General features: G+C 40.8%; 1 protein-coding gene across 7 annotated transcripts in view; it reads right to left on the bottom strand.

The window, feature by feature from the left end:
• LOC124112300 (electroneutral sodium bicarbonate exchanger 1-like) overlaps window positions 1-20,100 on the bottom strand; it is a 57,240-nt gene that overhangs the window by 12,835 nt on the left and 24,305 nt on the right. For 4 of the 7 annotated variants that reach the window (XM_048381745.1, XM_048381739.1, XM_048381740.1 and 1 more), the window contains 12 exons: window positions 13,421-13,534; window positions 9,239-9,361; window positions 8,825-8,851; window positions 7,365-7,503; window positions 6,722-6,882; window positions 5,912-6,124; window positions 4,720-4,826; window positions 3,918-4,163; window positions 3,058-3,204; window positions 2,336-2,424; window positions 1,656-1,830; window positions 650-783 (listed from right to left, as the gene is read on the bottom strand). In XM_048381745.1, coding sequence (XP_048237702.1) covers window positions 650-783; window positions 1,656-1,830; window positions 2,336-2,424; window positions 3,058-3,204; window positions 3,918-4,163; window positions 4,720-4,826; window positions 5,912-6,124; window positions 6,722-6,882; window positions 7,365-7,503; window positions 8,825-8,851; window positions 9,239-9,361; window positions 13,421-13,502 — 1,643 coding nt within the window. In that variant the 5' untranslated portion in view covers window positions 13,503-13,534. Of the gene's footprint in view, window positions 1-649; window positions 784-1,655; window positions 1,831-2,335; window positions 2,425-3,057; window positions 3,205-3,917; window positions 4,164-4,719; window positions 4,827-5,911; window positions 6,125-6,721; window positions 6,883-7,364; window positions 7,504-8,824; window positions 8,852-9,238; window positions 9,362-13,420; window positions 13,535-13,682; window positions 13,772-15,619; window positions 15,723-20,100 lie in introns of those variants that run through there. The other 3 variants (XM_048381741.1, XM_048381743.1, XM_048381744.1) reach the window with 3 other exon arrangements.

Consider the following 20,100-nt stretch of genomic DNA (forward strand, 5'->3'; position numbering starts at 1 on the left):
CGCATATTTCTTTTGATTTTTATTGACCAAACAGTTAACATTCTTGATTTTGTTTCAATTTTTTAATGTAAAACAAAAATCAAAATGTTTCATATCCCATTCATATAACTCCCAGTGAAAAGAGCATAATATATTGTGTACAAACAGTTTAGTGTGTATATACTGTATTTGAGGGTAAAAGATCAAATGCCATGTTACTAACTTCAAAGATATGTGTTCTTTTTTTAAAAAAAGCGTTCTCTTGTCCGGCATGATTCCGGCATGATTCCTTCCAAAGTTGACATAGTACGTGAATCTTATTCTTAGTGCCCCTGTTACTAAAACTCACTCCATAAACCTACTCACTCTTATAATTCATCTTTTAGAATACAATAATAAAACAATCCTATTTTGTTACCACTAACTGAAAGCAGTTCAGAAAGAGTACGCCCTCAAAGGAGTATTTTTCGCCTTAACACAGCTGTCACGTGTCACCATGCAAAGACGGAACTGCATCACTGAAACAAGACATTTATTTCACTCTCAATGATCATTTCTGATAATTATCGACAGTATCGTACTGCATAAGTACCTATGTCTATCTTGGGTGGGGGCTGAGGGAGTGGGTGTGAAAGGCTGAAATAGGATTAGGCTGAATCAGATGACTTACTGACAGAAATGATAGAGGATCATCTCCAGAACCAACATAGGCCCTGTACTGCCGAGGATGTTCAACGGCTGACCAGAAAACAGAGCAAACAGGACCCCGGTGATGGCAGCTGTCAGAATACATTCCATGGTCCCCTGGAGAAAGGAGGGTGAAGACATTCAAGACTTTGTGTGATGTGTAGTGGTAATAGAGGCTTAAAAAGACGAAAGCTTCAGGGAGAAACTATACGAGAATATATTGTCCAATTGTGTCTTTGGGGTAACTTTGTAGTTTACCCCTTCGAATGTCACGCTCGAGATCCAAACAAACCGTCACGACATGAATTATATTGATAATATTCCTCGGTGCCTCGGTGCCGTCGTAAGTCTATGTTAAGGAATGAGTGTTACGATCGCCTTAGCGATATGATCGCTTTATACAACGGCACCCTCGGATATCCCTAAAGGCAGTGTAAAGTCCCATTCAACCAGTTCAACGCTTACTACACCTTGTGGCTGTGCCTAATATGCATCGAGTCACATTAATGGGATCCTGTTGTTCAAGTTAAAATTTTCAATTCAATATTCCTCCAATATATCAAAACGTCAAAGGATTTGATCAGTTAACAAAATATTTAAGTGCATTCTCGCGTTAATCACTGATAACGATGTATCTTATTACATATGGTTGTGACTAATGTCCTATATGTTGATAATCAAAGCAAACAGCGTTGTTGTTTTTAACAAATACATGTATAATACACTTAACTCTTCCATTTATTAACTTAGTAATACAGTAAACTACGGTTATAGCGAAAACGCTTATAACGAACTGACGGATATAACGAACTTACTTTTTTGGTCACAACTATTTGCTGTTGATATGCTGTATATATGCTTATAACGAACTACGGTTATAACGAACTCAAATTAGTAGTCCCTTTGAGTTCGTTATAACCGTAGTTTACTGTAACTCCATGTTATTTGTTAGAATTGACACATACGTTCCTATCTTATTTCTCGCTTACCATGTACTGATCTGTAGCCTGTCCGAGCAGGCCTCCAAATGTTACGTTCGGGGTGAGGGTTGCCAGGTACAAGAAGATGACTGAGGCCACGCACTGTATGTGGAAGCAGTCCTTGAAGTCGCTGCCATACCAGGGCAGTTTACGCTTGATGTCTGCGATCATGCCCCCGAACAACCTAGACATAACACATAACCACGTGATATGCTTATTTTAAGAAATGAGAAAATCCTTTTCAATTCATTAAGTTATCAGAGTGAATAAGCTGTAGACTTGTTTTCAACGGTTGCATGTCTGAAACTTATAACAACATAAAAAACATTAAGGTTAAAATGTGTCGAAAAGGCTGATTTGAGAGGCTTTAAGGAAGCGTTTTTTCTAATTTTAAACATGGGTAGGTATTTTACCCAAACATTTTTTTCAGGATATTAAGATAAAAACAGTGCACATATACACCTTCGATCGGCCTTTTTGACTCCCGAAAAGCTGTCGACTACAGCATAAAACACTATTCACTCGCTCACCTTTCATTTCATGAGAACTACAAGAATAGCGTCTTTAACGTTGTCAATCCCTATTGTATTATGATAAGACTGAAAGCAAACACCCTATGTTTTATCCCTGGACCATTGCTGAATAATTACTTTGTATTACTGACACCATGTGGGTATTGCCATGCTTACCTCCCACTCCTCTGGAGAGTCGGATCACAGTGACTCTCTTCCTCCTCTGGTTCTTCCGGTTCGATCGGTTTGGGAACTTTTCTGGGTTCCTATTGAGGAACAGAAAACGTTTTGACTGCATATTCTATAATAGTCAGATGTTGATGTCAAGATATTCTCTTCTGATTCTAAAACACCATTGTCACCTCCCCGTTAGACCGCCTCCGTGGTCTAGTGGTAGAGCATCCGCCCGGAGAGCGGAAGGTCCAGGGTTTGATCCCCGGCCGGGTCATACCAAAAGACGTTAAAAGATGGTACTTTTTGTTACCCTGTCTGGCGCTCGGCATTAAGGGGCTAAAACAAGGACTGGTCGGCTCGGATTCAGTATACTGTGTCTGAGTGGGGTATTCATGTTAAACTGCCGCATGGTATCTCAGTGGGCTAGCACTTTAAATCGGCATCAGTCCGGACTAGTACAAGCAGCCACACACACACACGTGCATGCACGTCGCTTTATAAGTGCAATAATCTTGGATGCGACGTTAAACCCAATTTCACCTCACCTCACATCCCCGTTACATTAGCGTTATCGTAAAAGGAGATTAAAACCATTATTCAAGGCCGGTCTGTCTGTTTTCAACTATAGTTCCAAGTTCTACAAGAAAGAAAGTATCAATTTGGGTTCCCTTTGAGGATATGTCTCCAACAGTGCGTATCTGTTTTTAAAGCATGTCATCACTTACCTGTGATGGGACACTCTGGGGAGGTTCTATCCTAATCTTGGGGTCCCACTCGCCAGGGGGCAGTGCGGTGACCTGGTCAAGGAACTCATCCACTCCGGCCAGAATGTCCTGGCGGTTCCTGGCCTTGTATGCCACCTCCCGGAACACCTGCATAAACACCACAGCTGTGACAAACGACATCCAGAACACCTGCATAAACACCACAGCTGTGACAAACGACACCCAGAACACCTGCATAAACACCACAGCTGTGACAAACGACATCCAGAACACCTGCATAAACAAAACAGCTGTGACAAACGACATCCAGAACACCTGCATAAACACCACAGCTGTGACAAACGACACCCAGAACACCTGCATAAACACCACAGCTGTGACAAACGACATCAAGAACACCTGCATAAACACCACAGCTGTGACAAACGACACCCAGAACACCTGCATAAACACCACAGCTGTGACAAACGACATCAGTTAATACAATTACGGGGGTTTCATAAATACCTAGGGTATTTTGTACCCTTTTGCATTTGCATGAACATAAATGATATTGCGTCAAAAGGAAATATTTACATTATAACTTAGTGTACCTGTCTATAACAATTGAATACCCATCTTTAGACTTTACACAAGGAAGCCCCTGCAAACATATGTCCCTCCGTAAATAAAACCTGTTCAAACATGTGTCCTGTCTCATTTTCTCAGACTGGCCCCTAAAATATTCACGCAAGGAGCCGTATGGCTCCCTAACAAAAGAACATACTTAGAGCGCTGCGACATATTTCGTTGCTCATACAATCAGTGACTGGTTTGTCTGGTCCAACACAGAAACAAACCAGGAGATGAACGTCACCTACCTGATCTACCATGATGGTCGAGATGGCTCTGCCGATCTCTATGTTCTTCGCCTGACTGCCTGGCGGCCCGAAGAAGAAGAAGAGGAACCGGGTTGGGATGGGGACCTCGGTGAGGTCACCTAGAGACCTCCCCTCTATCAGTCTCACCAGGGCCACCACTTGGTACTTGAGGCCCTCGATCTCACCCACCATGATGTTGGCGGCCTCGGCCCCCTCGGGGATCTTCCTCATGAATTGCTGATTCAGCTGAAGACAACAACAGTAGCAAGATTAAAGTATTTCACAGTTGGCAGTTTAATTCTATTACTTATGTTCTTCTCATTTCTTCTAAGAAAACTAAGAAAAACGCAAACCAGCTCAAAATGGCATGATCTCTTTTTCGTTAATATGACACAGCATAAGCATCTACATGTTGAAGAAAATGAGTTTTTAATTTCCGAACAGAAATGTTACAACATACTTCAGAACTGCATGTGGGTTACTATGCTATTAATTGTGAGTAGAATCATTGAAGACAGTGAAGTTTGAGTTTCAGTTATTAAACAGTCATTAACTTTAAGTTTTGTTGAGTTGTTATTAAGACTTCCACAGCGTATCAGTCGGTGTCTCGGCACCTCAACGAGAGAAGGATGTTTCTAAATTTCACATTTCTCATCTTGACAGATAAGACGTGGAATAAACGTTGAACAAACACATATCGCTATCTTGACAAAGAGCATCCTGTGATTATCCACGGTACACTTCAGACTCATCAACGATAACTGTCTGAAGGGCAGATCCCATAAGTCGCCGCGCTCCCTACCTTTCCTGAAGAAGGAGACTCCGTCAGGTCTCCGTTCGCGTTCTCAAAGTTGGGGTTACTATTGGGGTTCCTCTTCATAGACATATTCCTCGAGTTGGCCATTGTGTCTGCAAACAAACCACCTCGGTAAAACAAACAGGTGAGGATTGGAATCAGGTGATGTCAGTGTAATCTGCAAGCCACTCGTGAAGATCAGGGTTAGAATTTTTCTTCAGCAACCCATGCTTGTCGTAAGAGGCGACTAAAGGGATAGGGTGGTCAGGCTCGCAGACTTGGTTGATGGATGTCATCATATCCAAATTGCGTAGATCGATGCTCATGATTCCAATCACTGGATTTTCTGGTCTAGACTCGATTTTTTAGAGACCGCCGTCATTTTGCTGGAATATTGTGCGGCGTTAAACCACAAACAAACAAACAAACAACATCTGCAAGGCCATGCATTTTTTGTCTAATGTGATTAGAGAGTGAGTGAATTTGGCGCAGCTTTTTGCAATGTTCAAGCAATATTACTGGCTAATAAGAAGTGGCTTCACTCATTGTACCAAAATGGGGAATCGAACCTGTCTTCGGCGTGATGGGAGGATGTTTGAACAATGATACTACCGAGTCTGCTCCTCGTGCTTGATTGGTTCTAAATTGCTCCAATGACTGATCATGGAGCTGGCACGCTAAGTTCACATAATTTAAGGGGACACAGGTTGGCCTGTCGTCAAAGACGCCAAAATTTGCTATGCTCTTTGAGTTGCATCCTTTTGGCGCGCCAGAACCTATGACTGTGGGTTCCCGATAGCATCCTATTTGTGTTTCTAGGTTTGTCAGCACCATACCCGTGCTCGTGGGTCTCCCCAAAGTACCAACCGTTTGAGATCTGCATCACTTCGGGCTTTCCTCCCATATCAGACTAACACGCCGTGATATAACTGAAATACTGTTCAAACTGGGGGAGGTGGGGTAGCCTAGTGGTTAAAGCGTTCGCTCGTCACGCCAAAGACCCGGGTTTGATTCCGCACATGGATACAATGTGTGAAGCCCATTTCTGGTTTCCCCCGTCGTGATATTGCTGGAATATTGCTTAAAGCGTCGAAAACCATACTCACTTACTGTTCCAACTCGCATTAAGCATTTTTTTAAACGCTCTAACATGTGTATGTGCGTAATTGAGACGTATATGTCACTATAAGGACAATACCTCGTCCTTTAGTGGACATGTTCCTGGACTTGTCGGACATGCTCCTCCTCATGGACAGCCGGCGAAGGAAAGGGGCGTTGTCTATGTCTGCCTGCGACGCCCTCCGACGCTTCGTGTGTTGAAATATATGAGGGCTCAACATGGCGTTGCGGATGTCGTCTCGCAAATCCTCCTCCAACAGCTTGGACGCAATCAGGTTGTCCAACAGGAGGTCTGGAACAAGAACATATACATATACCAGGACGTATCGAACTTCAACGGAGTCTTACAGCGGCATGAATATAACAACCCTTATATGGAAGTACAATGGAACCTGCTTACTCGACATTATCTCACTATCTCGTGTATGTAACGTCATGGTACTAGCAGAATCATATCGGCATTGTGTTCATGTGGACTCATCAGTTGTCTCGAACAACTGATATCTCGACGTATGTTCTAGGGGTCTTAGGGCATGCCTTAAAGTGCCTACGCTATTTGAAATATTTTTAATGAAATCATGATTTAAAATAATTTAAGTGAGTGATACTATCTTACTGATATATAAAAATATATTTAGAACGCAAAGAGTCGAACACATATTCAAAAGGGTATTATTCGGAAAATCCTAAATTCGGAATGACAAAATACTCGTCATTACCGCTGTGTCGAAAGGAGCCTCGTTTATCCAGACCGTAAACTCCAAATCGTCCAGATAAACGACAGTCCTACTTGATGAGATTCAAATGTTCGTGATAATAAATAATTGAGCTTTCAAGAGTTTTTGGCATAGTTCGGACTAGTGAGGTTGCACTGTACGGAGGTAAGTACCTGCTACTTGTGTGATGTGGTAGGCGTCCATCTCCAGGGTAACACATCCACTCATTAGGCTGCTCCTCAGCTCGAACAGGGAGTGGAGTGATAGTGAGGCCACGTGGGGTTTAGACCACCGCTCCCCACCCTCCTCCACGTCCTCCTCGTATTTCACCCATCTGTAACATAACATTACCACCGTTACCTAGGAGGGTGTCTCAGGTGGGATTCCAAACCGCTGAAACTTAAATTTTACCGCGGCGGCCTTGTTATTAAGACATAGGAATTACACAAAGTCAACAGACTTTCAGGGCCTCGTTCCACAAGGTGATCGTTGTGCTACGACAGTCGTAAGTCTATATTTAAGTATGGGAGTTACGATCGTCTTAGAGCTACGATCGATTTGTGGAACGGGGCCCAGGTATCAATTATCGAAATGTATTGATGATTACAGAATCATATTTTGTTTTAATAATATTAATAACGTTTGAGTTTTCAGATTTACATTCTGATGCCACCAAATTACATTATGTTTGTATTCTGATGTAAATTTTGTCTGTGAATCCGACATTGAAAACTATCAATACACTGAAAGTCTGTCATTACCATGAAAAAACGATTTAAAACATTTGGTATATAATGACTATTGTCGTCTGCTGACCTGGCCATTTCCCGCCACTCACTCTCGCCCGCCAGTGTGTACAGATTGTCCATCTGGCAGAACACATCGTGCGTCTGGTGGGCGTCGTCGGTCACCTCGTCCAGCAGATGGTGAATCTGCTCGCTCGGGGTCAAGGACGCTGCAAGAAGAGCAGACGAGATCAAGAGTGGAATCAGTTTTCTCAATTTCTAAACATCAGAGTTGATGGCAATGCTTACAACAGAGCGTAAAAGAAGAATCAAATGTGGTGACTGAAAAGAACGGGAGGACAATTCGTCATTGGATAATTGAGATTAAATCAATCAAATATAATAAGAATGCAAATATAATACGAATCAAACACCCTACTCCACTCAAGTCAGTGGTGATAAGAACGGGATTGTGTATGTTTTAAACCTGCATGGCCCACATGCACAAAGCGAAAGTAGCTACGGTAATTGTAAGGCTGTGCTAAAGTAAGGTATTTCGCGATTGTAGTAGATCCCTTTGTGGAAAAAGTCTTTGACGACATCGCTGGTAAATCAGAGTCATCAATATGGTTGTTGAGAATATCTGGACCAACTCACGTAATTCAGTAATGTCGGAATATAATACTTAACAAATGCAGGTCGCGATAAGAAACGTCGGTTCTTGATACATCGATTAAGATGGATAGGTTGATTTTATGAGTGATTATGTGTGGTTTTATGATAAAATGTGATGTGACATTAAAATGGATGATGTCGTGGTGACATTGATTATAAGTGTTCCGTATTTCTAGTTTAAAAAGGTTGTAAGTGAATAAGTTGATAATAATGTTATGACATCGTATTAGCCAACATGTACATGCAGCAAATGTTATATTTGGGATAACACTTTCTTAGTAAAGTACATTTTCTTTTGGGTCGTGTCCCGTCCGGGATTCGAACCCACACTGCCAGGGACACCTAATCGCCAACACACAACATGTACATGCCTTTCACAAAAAGCTGCAACAAAATGACTTCCTCCCCAACATAATTGACATTTTTAACCACATATCCATTACAATGTTGTACTAGCGCTCACTTGTTTTCTTGGCCTAAGTGTGTACAAGTAGGAAATTGTTTGTTGTTTTTAATCATTTAACACGTTAAAAATAATGATGTTTTTCATTCTCCTCTCCTCCACTCCAAATATCCTACATCAAAATATATGAGCAACAACAGACAATATGACAACATAATATTCACATAAGCGACCAACTAAGACGCTACACCGTAAACAAACAACAGATATAGGTCAGAATGAACAATATCCCACAACCAACCAATTCTCCAATGAGGTTAGCGATGATTTCTCGTAAAGTGAGTATCATCGAACTTTACATTCGCCAATACTCGTACATTTCCGGCATCTAGTCGTATTGCCGAGGATATACGAGTGTTCACAAACGTGGCATTGTTAGATAGAGATATAAAGTGATAACCCAGCCCGATTACCTTGTGGTGGAATATATACATCCTCATCTGCAAGTTCGAGAGTAAGCGGATAAAAGACAGAGTAGGATAATTTATGGAACCTTGCAATTGTTCAGGTGTAAACAGACGGAAGAGGTAGTGGTATCATAACAGAGAATGAAGGAAAAATAGATCGATAGATCAATAAATATCAGTATCATAATAACACGAGAAAAAGGCCACACCAAATCCTTGAGCTAATTTGGAGAGAATCTGGAAATGGCGTACAACAATTCTAGAGATATGTACTAGTATCTAAGATAGTAATTCTGTCAGCAAAGCATAAAACTAGATATTCAACTATTAGTCAAATTAAGCATACACTTGTATAGAAATAACAGCGTCAAGCTATCACGCAAAACCAAAATGAAAAAAAGAATATTTAGCGGTCCTCACTTGGAGATGCTGCTTCATTGACTTTGTACTCTCCCTTTGTACGCCTGTGACTGTGACCTCGACCCGGGCGTTTGGGTTTGTGTGGAAGGCGCAGACCTATATACTGATGGCGATGATCAGCAACTGAAACAGAACAGGTGTATGTCATAAGAAGGTTTTTAGAATGTTAAAACAACTTTAGAATTACCATGATTTAGAGCACTGTAGTCACGTTTCCACTGCAAAGATGATTGGGAGTGTGGGAAGAAACTTTAGATCGTAGATCATCTGCGATGAAGTATTATTTAAGCAGAATTCGAAGAGAGTACGTGTATGGTTTAACGTTGCCTAGAAATAAGACGCCGTAAGACGCGTTCGATGCCTGCCTTTAAGCGAAAACTATCTTATGGACTCTGCTTTAAGGTAAATGGAAAATACAGAACCTGACGAAATACTTCAAGAAAAGAAAACGAAATGTAACTAGGCCTTTATCATAGAATATGGTAAGGATTTCTAAACAAGGACAAGACTCGGGTCAATTGGCAGGCCAAGCAAGATCAAGTCAAGTCATTCAAAACTTAAGTTGTGTGACTGCGAACTCCAGTGCAATCATGTGTGTCACCATATCCGTTAAAGGGCAAGTTCACACGGAAATGAACCTAATTTTCTTGTACTTTTTCCACAATAAAAGTGTTAACCTAGAAGTGTCATAGACAAAAATATAAAAATATCACAATTAATTAACATATGTTTTGCATTAAAACGATTTATATTTTTCACATTTACCAAGTGTTCTATTTCCATAACAAAAACACCATGGCTTATGCCCCTTGCAATATGACGTCATTGGTGCCAATTGATAAACATTATGACGTCATCATGCTTTGTTAGAGCCGCTTCACGTGGTGTAGGTCTAGGTGTGTGATTCTAGCGTCTCAGATGCCAGCCAGCATAGTGTAATGCTGAGTCACCACTGCGCCGGAGTGTGTCGTAGGCCATGTTGTTTTACCGAAAACTGGTACTTGATATCTTTTGCGTTCAGAATAGACAGGGACCCAGTTGAACTGGCACCAAATACGTCATAATCTAAGGGGGATAACTCAGGCCTGTTTAGCTCGAAAAACGAAGGCCTCATAACGGCATATCATTTTCACACAATTGTGAGCTTCCTACTTTCACTGTGAAAAAAATGAGTGTATATTTTCAAACACAGATACTAACTAATTCTAAAATTGCGTTTTGTTTAGAAAAAGTAAGAAAGTGATTTTTGCGTGTACACTTCCCCTTTAATGATCACCCTTACTCGGACACAATGTCTGTTAGACAAGGGTCACAATTTATAACAGATTTTTTATCAGCATGTAAGATGGGTTATTACCATCGATTGCAGTTGGAAGTCCCTATTTCAGGCGTTTGCCAAAACCCCATGTATTTAGCCATGAACCGTTAACTTGTATGCAGTAACCTGTGGTACCAGCCATGACGTATAGACTCATCCTTGAGAATGGACTATACCGGAATCTATATGTGTTATTCACCTGCTTTAACAGCTTACCCTTGATCACAGTGTAGAGATGTTTATGGCACTAGTAGGTAATACGATGTGTAATTTATAAATCCTACAATCCAAATTATGCTGCCTTAAGTCGTCGTGTTGCAAAGCGTGATCATTCTTAAACGTATCCAAACAAACAGCTATACGTGTAGTTATATAGGTGGAAATGACCACGATGCGACGTATATCGTTGTTTCTTGTTCATGTTAAGACAAAACACACAAAGGGACACAACCCGTCGAAGAACACTTATTCACGTATGCTGATTTGTTTGAGTTGTGCCTTCAAGTACAGAAACAGAGCCAGTACAACACGTTACCGCACGACTTGCCCAACATTTAAACATTTAGTAAAAGGTGTAATTTACTGTACTTTCACTGTCGTCCTTGTGGTCATCTGAATCATGCTGTCTTGGAAGGTGTATTTAGTATCATTTTTCACACCAAGTAATATCAATGTGCACCTATATTGCGTCGTATCCATACCCTAATTTGTGTTCATGACGTTATCACGTGTATGACCAGTTTCATTTTGAATTAACATGTTCCGTTTTGAATTTCCACAAGATAGATAGTGTTATCAGTAAGTTGAACTTGCCTAATGTTCCCAATACGTTATAGGTTTCCCGTTTAGTGATTCTTCACAAAAATCGTTTGACACTACATTCGAAATTAGGTGTTTTCCTCACAATTAAAACAAGGTCCCAACGCTTCTGAGAATGAGAAAGAGAGTATTACCTTTTTGAGTTTATATATCGTAATCATGATATATTAGGAATAAAGTGTATAATTTAATTTCCTGTACAGGATATTAGTCTGTGTTTCGTACGTGTTATATATGCAGACTAATGATGGGCTTTCATTATGTTCTGTCTGGCGGTACTTACAGGACCATTGTCTGTCATGAGTGAAAACAACAGAAATAAAGGAAATTATTTTTGATGATGACCTCACTTCTTTCCGCCTGCCATGACTTGCTATACTCTGATGGAGATATACAGCTAGTCACTGCAGTGCAGAAAATACTCTCCGTACAAAACTGCGTTCCGAACAGATATATACACACGTGCTGAGTATCCTCGAACCAAACCTTTGCTGCAAGCTTGAGAGATCTGGGTTCGAGATTAGTGTCGTCTGGTCGGTGAAGGGTAACCGTAGGCACGTCATTAACCACGGCGTGAAGTCTGAGAGGTTATCGACACGGGATGGCGTAGTCATACGTGAAAATTTAGGAGGTTTATGCACTGACTAGCCGGCGATTTATCACTGTGTCATCTTGACAGTGAAACGTACTGGTTACAACGTTAAATCCTTTAGGTGAATTACTCTTTCGCGTTGTGTAAAGCAAATGATGTGACATTTGTTGGAATTTCAGTGAAACTGTCCTGTTAGCGTTATTATAGAATGACGTCGTTTCTTCGTCTAGACACGAGAATAGGTGCATATGGCGTGCTCCGGGAAGAGCTTGACGGAGACTTACGAAACTGTCTGACTTCATCACGGCAGAAGTAAAACTACACCAAGCTGGCGGAATGGGATGAACATTCCGCAAACGGCCGATGACTTCTGAGTGTGTCCTGAGGCCGGACCAGTTTTACAAATGATCTTGGTCAAAATGACATGACGCAAGAGGCAAATAACAAACGAAAGATGAATGTTTAAAGGGTAGTTTTGATGTCGATTTCTTGAATAAATCTGTATTTAGTTACAAGATTAACTGTAGGCATAAACACAAACCTATGGTCATGATAATTGGCCCTGAAAGCTTCTTTATAGTTAAAGTAACTCGTATGTTCACAGACAGGACTGGATCGAGTGAAGAGGCTACGTTCTGTTGGGATTGAGGCTTATTACATATAGTCTCGTCACAACACTAAAGAAGCAAACCTTCAAAGAGAGCAGACAAAACACATGTGGTAACGTATCACCAACACAAAACTATTCAACTCAAGCAGAGAACTCATGGTCAGGAATGATACCATGCTAAATTCGCGACCCTTATTTCTTCTCACGACAAAAACGTTGCTAAACATGGAGCAGCAAGGCTGGAATGAGTGAATGTGTCTCATTGCACAGTACGCATATCACGTTATAAGGTGTTATATTTAGCTTGGCTTATCTCATCTTGTGTTATGCATCACCAGTTCACGTCACACATGCAGTTCAAAGTAAACCTTATCAACAACTATTCATGCTACAAACGGCACGAGGCTGTCACGTGAACAAACCTACCCTACATCGACAGACCTACTCAGTGTCATACATCTATAATGAGCTTTTTTCTCATCATACTTACATAATAAGTTTTTTCTCATTGTCAAAATGAATCTATTTTCTTACCGCTCGTGTCAAAGTCAGCGTTTTTAGATTTTAGCAATATATTACACCTCTGCAGTATTTACTTTCCACTCCACCCGTGAAGATCCGGGTCGGTAATAGGTCCTGCTTGTCGTAAATAGCGACCATACTTGTAAGAGGCGGTCTGTCAGGCTCGCTGACTTGGTTGATGCATGTCATCGTATCCCAATTGCGTAGATCGAAGCCCATGATGTTAATCAAGGGATTGTCTGGTCCAGACTCGATTAATTACAGACCCATGTCAGCTGGAATATTGCGTTATTCAACAAACAAACAAACAAACAAACTTACCACTCGTGTCAAAGTCAGGGTCAGTGAACTGACGGTTCGCGCCCATGTCTCGGACTGCTTCGCCATTTTCTACTGGTTCCATGCTGGCTATTTATTTTCCTATATCACTTCAACCTGCAAACAGAATAGCAATGTCAAGGTCATGTCTAAACTCATCTATCAAACAACGCAAAACGACCTCTTGTGGCCCCTGTCTCCCTTATTAAACCCTTTACTTCTTTCGGAGGAACAACCTACTTAGTGGCACATAACAAATAACTACCGTCCAACACTGTTGACTCGGCACCCTGCTTATCTCCGGATACTTTCGTTCACTTCACTCTCGAAACTCCGGTCATCTCGATGGTTTTGAACTGTTCATTCCTCAAACAAGCCACTACAGTGATTATATAGGGATTGTAGCGTGCGTCATGTATTTGTTAATATCTGGATGAATACATCTTGACATTTCGTTCACTGTGTCATGAAGTACATGGCATAAGGGGAGGTGATGGTGAAATGGGGTTTAACGTCCCGTTCAAGATAATGGCTGTCATATAGCGACGTGCATGCACGTGTGTGTGTGTGTGTGTGTGTGTGTGTGTGTTTTTGAGTGTGTGTGTGCCGATTCTATAGTGCTAGCCAACTGAGATACCATGCCGCAGCTTAACATGAATACCCCACTCAGACACAGTAAACCGACCAGTCCTTGTTTTAACCCCTTAATGCCGAGCACCAGGAAGGGTAACAACAAGTACCATCTTCTAAAGTCTTTTCGTATGACGCGACCGGGGATCGAACCCCCGCTCTCCGGTCAGACTCTACCACTAGATCACAGAAGCGATCGGCATTAAAGTAGTGTGTGAGTGAGTATGGTTTTACGCCGCTTTTAGCAATATTCCAGCAATATCACGGCGGGGGACACCAGAAATGGGCTCCACACATTGTACCCAGGCATTAAAGTAATTGTGATAATTATTATAAAAATGATGACGATGCAGTTATATCGAGACCACACATTACTATTCCCTCCAGATTATTTCCTATTGGAACCCCATGTCACTATTCCGATGCTTAAGGTTTCACGTATAAACAATACCCCCTGGAACCTAGAGGAAGAATCCATGTCAGTGTCTCACATCATGATCTAATTATGTCTTTCTGCAAGCTATGGAAACGTGTGGTATCAGCGCTGAAGGTACATATCCTCAGTAATTAGAACAGCCGACGTGCAGCTCCGTATGGGTGCAGATATTTAACCGATGGGGGATGCTAGCAGACACGTAGACACACATGCCCTGCCGTGCTACTACAGTGATGCGCGTTACCGCAGCCAAGATGACGAAAACACAACGAACAATCTCATTAAAATCAGATCTTTGTTCTCGCTACCGCTTAACAAAAATCTGAGGACATCCCATTACGGGTCACGTCAGAACGACCTTGCGCGAACTTGGACCGCAACTTTCTCGTGCTTTACGGCACTTATTTCAAATTGGCGAAACATATTTTGACAAATTCTCGATTACAAATTTGAAACCTGAACAAAACAACATTCTTGAATGACTAATAGATGGTCTAAGTTGTATGGATTCAGTCGTTAAACCCGTAACTATCGTTCGGAATACCCCGTGTTGAAGTTTTCGAGGTTGCATGATTCGAAATCACATTCCGACTGTCACGTTCATAATCTGGTAAGCGACGCTCTAACTGGTCGGATGAAAGGTCGTTAACGAGATTCATCAAGTTAATAAGGACAATATACTTATCTAAATTATAGAGTTACATGTACCAGCTTGGCTGATACAAATACGGCTGGTGTTAAGGAATCGCCTTGTCTGATACCCGTATCAAATATCAGTTCTTACATATCGAGATTAAGTAAATGATTTACTAACTTTTCGAGAAATAACAACATTACTTTGATACTCATCTGTCGAGTACAATTTCCAAACAGTTGACTCTTGAATATGCACATTCTCTTTTGTTGATGTAACTCAAACATAGTTATATAATCCAAATCCATAATACTTTACCCTTGTAGATTCTTATAAAAACAGAAGAAATATTTTCTTATCACAATTCTAAGGAAACACATATGAATTCTTTTTTTAAATTAAATCGTAACATGTCTACCATAAATACTTTAATGTTTACATAAAACAACAAACACGAATAATACCAGACATGGCTACATAGGGTAACTCGTGTTGCTGTTACCTTGCATGGATGCTGCTGCTGATAATGATGTTACTGAAGATGTTCACTATAACCCATTATCTGAGGTCCGAACCACTCTGCGTCCAGTGAGAGAATGATGGGCAAATGTGCCCCAAGTTCCCAGCTAAATATTAAGTCAGATGCCAAATGTCTACCAACATACCCCGATATAAGGCTGACAAGGATAATAATGGCGATAAAGCATATCAAATTCATGTACTTTTCGTGTGGAATATTTGTATGTTTGAACATTCCTAGTGGATAGTGTAGACCGAAATCAATTTAGGGAATGTGTATATAGCAAATTATGTGCAATTAATCTTTTTATGTATTTAAAATCCAAACACCAAAGGCATTGTACACCTGGATAACACTCATTCCGCGTATTACAAAAACACTAACAACTGACCAACAATCTTTACAGGTATTGATTTTCGCGTATATATTTATGTCCATTGAATATCTACACATCGAAAAACACACCATACACTATTTTGACACAATATCAGCACTAACGCCTTCGTGCCTCGCGCTGTAACGAGGACTGTCAGTATTACTGCACTACCGGCTTGACGGTCGAGTGGAGAATTACACTACATTTAACATCAGCCTTCTGTGACGTGCTGATCTGTAGAATGTTGACCTGTACCCGAGAAACTGGCGAACACTAAGATGAGTATCAGACAGATACTACAATAGGCGATGCTTAATCCAAACTGGTTTCATGGGTTTATTGCTCGCACTATATCATGGACTCCATGTGTTTAAGTTCTTAACTTGTAAGTTCACGTTCACTTTGCGTTGAACAAAGTGACATAAATCTCTCTACATCCGCGAAGTAAAGACTTTAATCTTCACAATCTTCTATCAAATGAAGAAACGTTTTGAAAAGGCACGTGTTCATATGCACAATGTAAGAGCACACATAACGCATTATATAAATTTTCATATCAAAGTTCAAATTAGAGTTTTAATTTTCTTTTGATATGATTTATAATCGAAAAAGAAAAAGAAATCCCCTAACATATATTTATTGACCTCATCAAGTGGGAAAGACAACCAGGAACTTGATTATTGGAGATGGGCTTCAAAGATGAGATGAGATGTTACCGGTGATGGCATAAATTGGCAAAAATGTGTACCCAAAACTGTGACGTCACGAACAGTACGCGCGTCCAAAAATCAGGGTCTTGAGCCGTTAACACTAAATTCTAAACTAAATGGAGGGTGTAATTTTAAAAAAATAAATAACTTTATTTAAAAAAATAATCAAAATATAGAAAATAATGTTATCATGTGCCTTTAATAAACTGCCTCTATATCACGTGATCGTGTAGCTGCATCCCACGTGATCGTGTAACTGCATCAGGTGAGCAATAAGTGACGAAACACCCAACATGACATACTTCGGTACTATTATATGGCGTTACTGACTCGGAACGATCGGTGTCATTGAGTATGTATAAAAGGGTGGAGAATGTCGAGACGACACAATTCGGGTAGTACAGGGTACATGTCAAACCAAACCAATCATTTGCGATAGTGTAACACAACAGCATGTTTCTCGTGGGGCTGATGTGGTGAAGGAACACTGACGCCAATAAGAGGTTACGAAGACCTTGTTTGTTTGTAGTTTAACGCCGCATTCAGCAATATCCCAGCTCTCTATGACAGCGGTCTGTAAAAAATCAATTCTGGACCAGACAATCCAGTGATTGATGTTACGCGCAACGTCCCATTTCGCCAGGGTAAGATGACATGCAATAAACCAACCCAAGTCACCGAAACCTGACCACCCGGTCAGTGTGTGTGTGTGTGTGTGTGTGTGTGTGTGTGTGTGTGTGTGGTGCTGGGCACATCTTGTAACCCAAACTCTCGTCTGGGTGCTTACGATGGTGAGCAGATCCATGTTATTCTATCCTATTTAGAATATGTCAAGGTTTTACTTCTCAAAACAACACGTGTGTGTTTTATTTTGTTGTTTAACGCCGCACTCACCAATTATCCAGCTATATGACGTCGGTCTGTATATAATCGAGTCTGGACCAGAAAATCCCGTGATTAACACCATGAGCATCGATCCACGCAATTGAGATACGATGACATGCATCAACCAAGTCAGCGAGCCTCATCATGACCAGCGATCCCGTTAGTCGCCTCTTACGACAAGCAGGGGTTGCTGAAGGCCTATTCTACCCCGGATCTTCACAGGTCCGACCCTTGGAGAACCCCTGAACATTGGCATGGAGCTGAGTACTGCTGACAAACCGAGGACCACAATCAACCCAATCTGGGATTCGAACCGAGATCAGCGCATCTACATTTACCAAACTGAAAACCTATTCCCGAAACCTCGGTGTCCGGTTTAATGGAGTTCTCGATTACCCAGTATATACTTTCTCTGTTCCGCAACGTATGGAACTGTATTATGATGGTGAACTGGACAATCGAGTAGGGTCTTATGTGGTTCGCCTGTGTATGTTGAAATGATTGCCAGGTATGGTCGTTAACATGTAATATCATCTTCATTGTAACAAGGCTTCGTGTTAGGGCTTCACAACCTAAACGCATTTCAATAGTGTGTTATGAAAGTATCTTTGTTTAATTGAAACAGTTGACGTAGAGTAAATATCAATATAAGGTTTTATTTAATGATAAATACTGAAATGTACTTTCAAGTACTTTGTTAAATACGTCTCGCCATGAAACAGGTGGCAAATTATTACACTGTTGACTTACACATATCAACGTGTATGGGCGTCCATGTCTAATCGTCATGCATTTAAACGTTTCAAAGGATTCAGAAATCCTGAAGCTTTTTGAACTTGACAACCTTACAAGTAAAATTGGATAGTATGACCATGCAACTCTAACGGACCAGTGCAAGTGAACTTGAAAATCCCTTTGTGAGATTTACATGAAGTGTAACATTGTGAATTATTAGATAATAGCACAGATCACGGTAGATTAATGGCGTCGCACTGAACTATTCCTGATTAATATGAGGCTAAACGTTATTTTCTCTTATTGAAGCTAAACTGAACAACAGGTGGAATTCTCTGACGTGTGTCCTCAACCCGATATTGCCTGTGGCGGTTAGGGTGACTACACGATCTGATTTACAGGTCTCTGCTTTGATTGGAATCCAATAAGTAAACATAAAACACAAGTAGGTCAGGTAAAAACGTTTTCAGTTTCAAAATCAGACACCTGATGAAATAAATCAGAATCTGCAGGCAGTGGATATGGAAGATATGGCGACGGAACAGAGACTGGTTTGCCTTTCAACAAAGCAAATATATAAACATGACTTACAGAAGTACACTTTGAGGAACGGCGCCTTGAGTTCGGTGAACATACATATTGCTCTATGTTTTATTTAACATATACTGTACTCGTATGACTTCTTAATGAAACAGGGGCGGTCGGGTAGCCTAGTGGTTAAAGCGTTCGCTCGTCATGCCGAAGACCCGGGTTCGATTCCCGACATGGGTACAATGTGTGAAGCCCATTTCTGGTGTCCCCCGCCGTGACATTGCTGGAATATTGCTAAAAGCGGCGTAAAACCAAACTTTCTCACGCACTTTATAAAACAATTTTACACATTTATTGGACATAGCTCCAAAATAGTTTACGTCCGCTTCACTTTCAACACATGGCGCACCCGGTCGTTTTTAGGATTTGATTACACGTCTAGGGAAGGTAACTCACAACTTTTAAATGGCAACCACTTTTAAAAGGAGCAACCATTAAATACGACATACGTGACACGGTGACATGGTAAAGCTAATATATTTACAACTTCGTAGCTGTTACTCCGCTGGCACAAGCGTCTGTGAGTCTTGTTGAATGAGGTCCACAAAGAATAGTATCAATATTTGGCTACTATCTCTTTCTATGCCAATCGAGTCTGGACCAGTGATCGACATCATGAGCATCGGAGACGTTATGAGATGAATGAAGCGAAAGTTGGCATACTAACATAAACTGCATTGGCATGCGTCATCTGTGTACACATATTCATTCATAATTTATTGTGTGTCTAGTTACCGCCTTTCACAAGAAAAGGATGTGCTTCTCGTGTGTCATTCTGGAACAAGCTATCTCGTATATTACAGGAAGATGCGCGTGTTAACGAAAGGCTCTAAAAATGTGACAAACGCCTACTTATAGCGGTAAAAATTAAAACAATCGTAGAGGACACAAATATATTGAATAGTTTATATTTCTCAGGGAAACTAGATTCTGCAGTAATATTTAGATCGAAGGTAAAATTAAATTAATGACGATTTATATCTGATGCCATTTTCAATATTAAGCAAGTTCATAGTGTACCCATTTTAAATCCGTTTCGTTTAACATCTAAGAATTTGTTTTCGCCTTTTTAACCCTTATACCATCTTCCCGAGGCAAGGGCGTTAACTGACTATAATAGTTTACACCCTTGCCGAACTAGGATGGAATTCCGGAGTTATATTTTG

This window comes from Haliotis rufescens, unplaced genomic scaffold (genome assembly GCF_023055435.1).
Source record: "Haliotis rufescens isolate VD_foot unplaced genomic scaffold, xgHalRufe1.0.p SCAF_4, whole genome shotgun sequence".
In the NCBI taxonomy this organism is placed as follows: domain Eukaryota; kingdom Metazoa; phylum Mollusca; class Gastropoda; order Lepetellida; family Haliotidae; genus Haliotis; species Haliotis rufescens.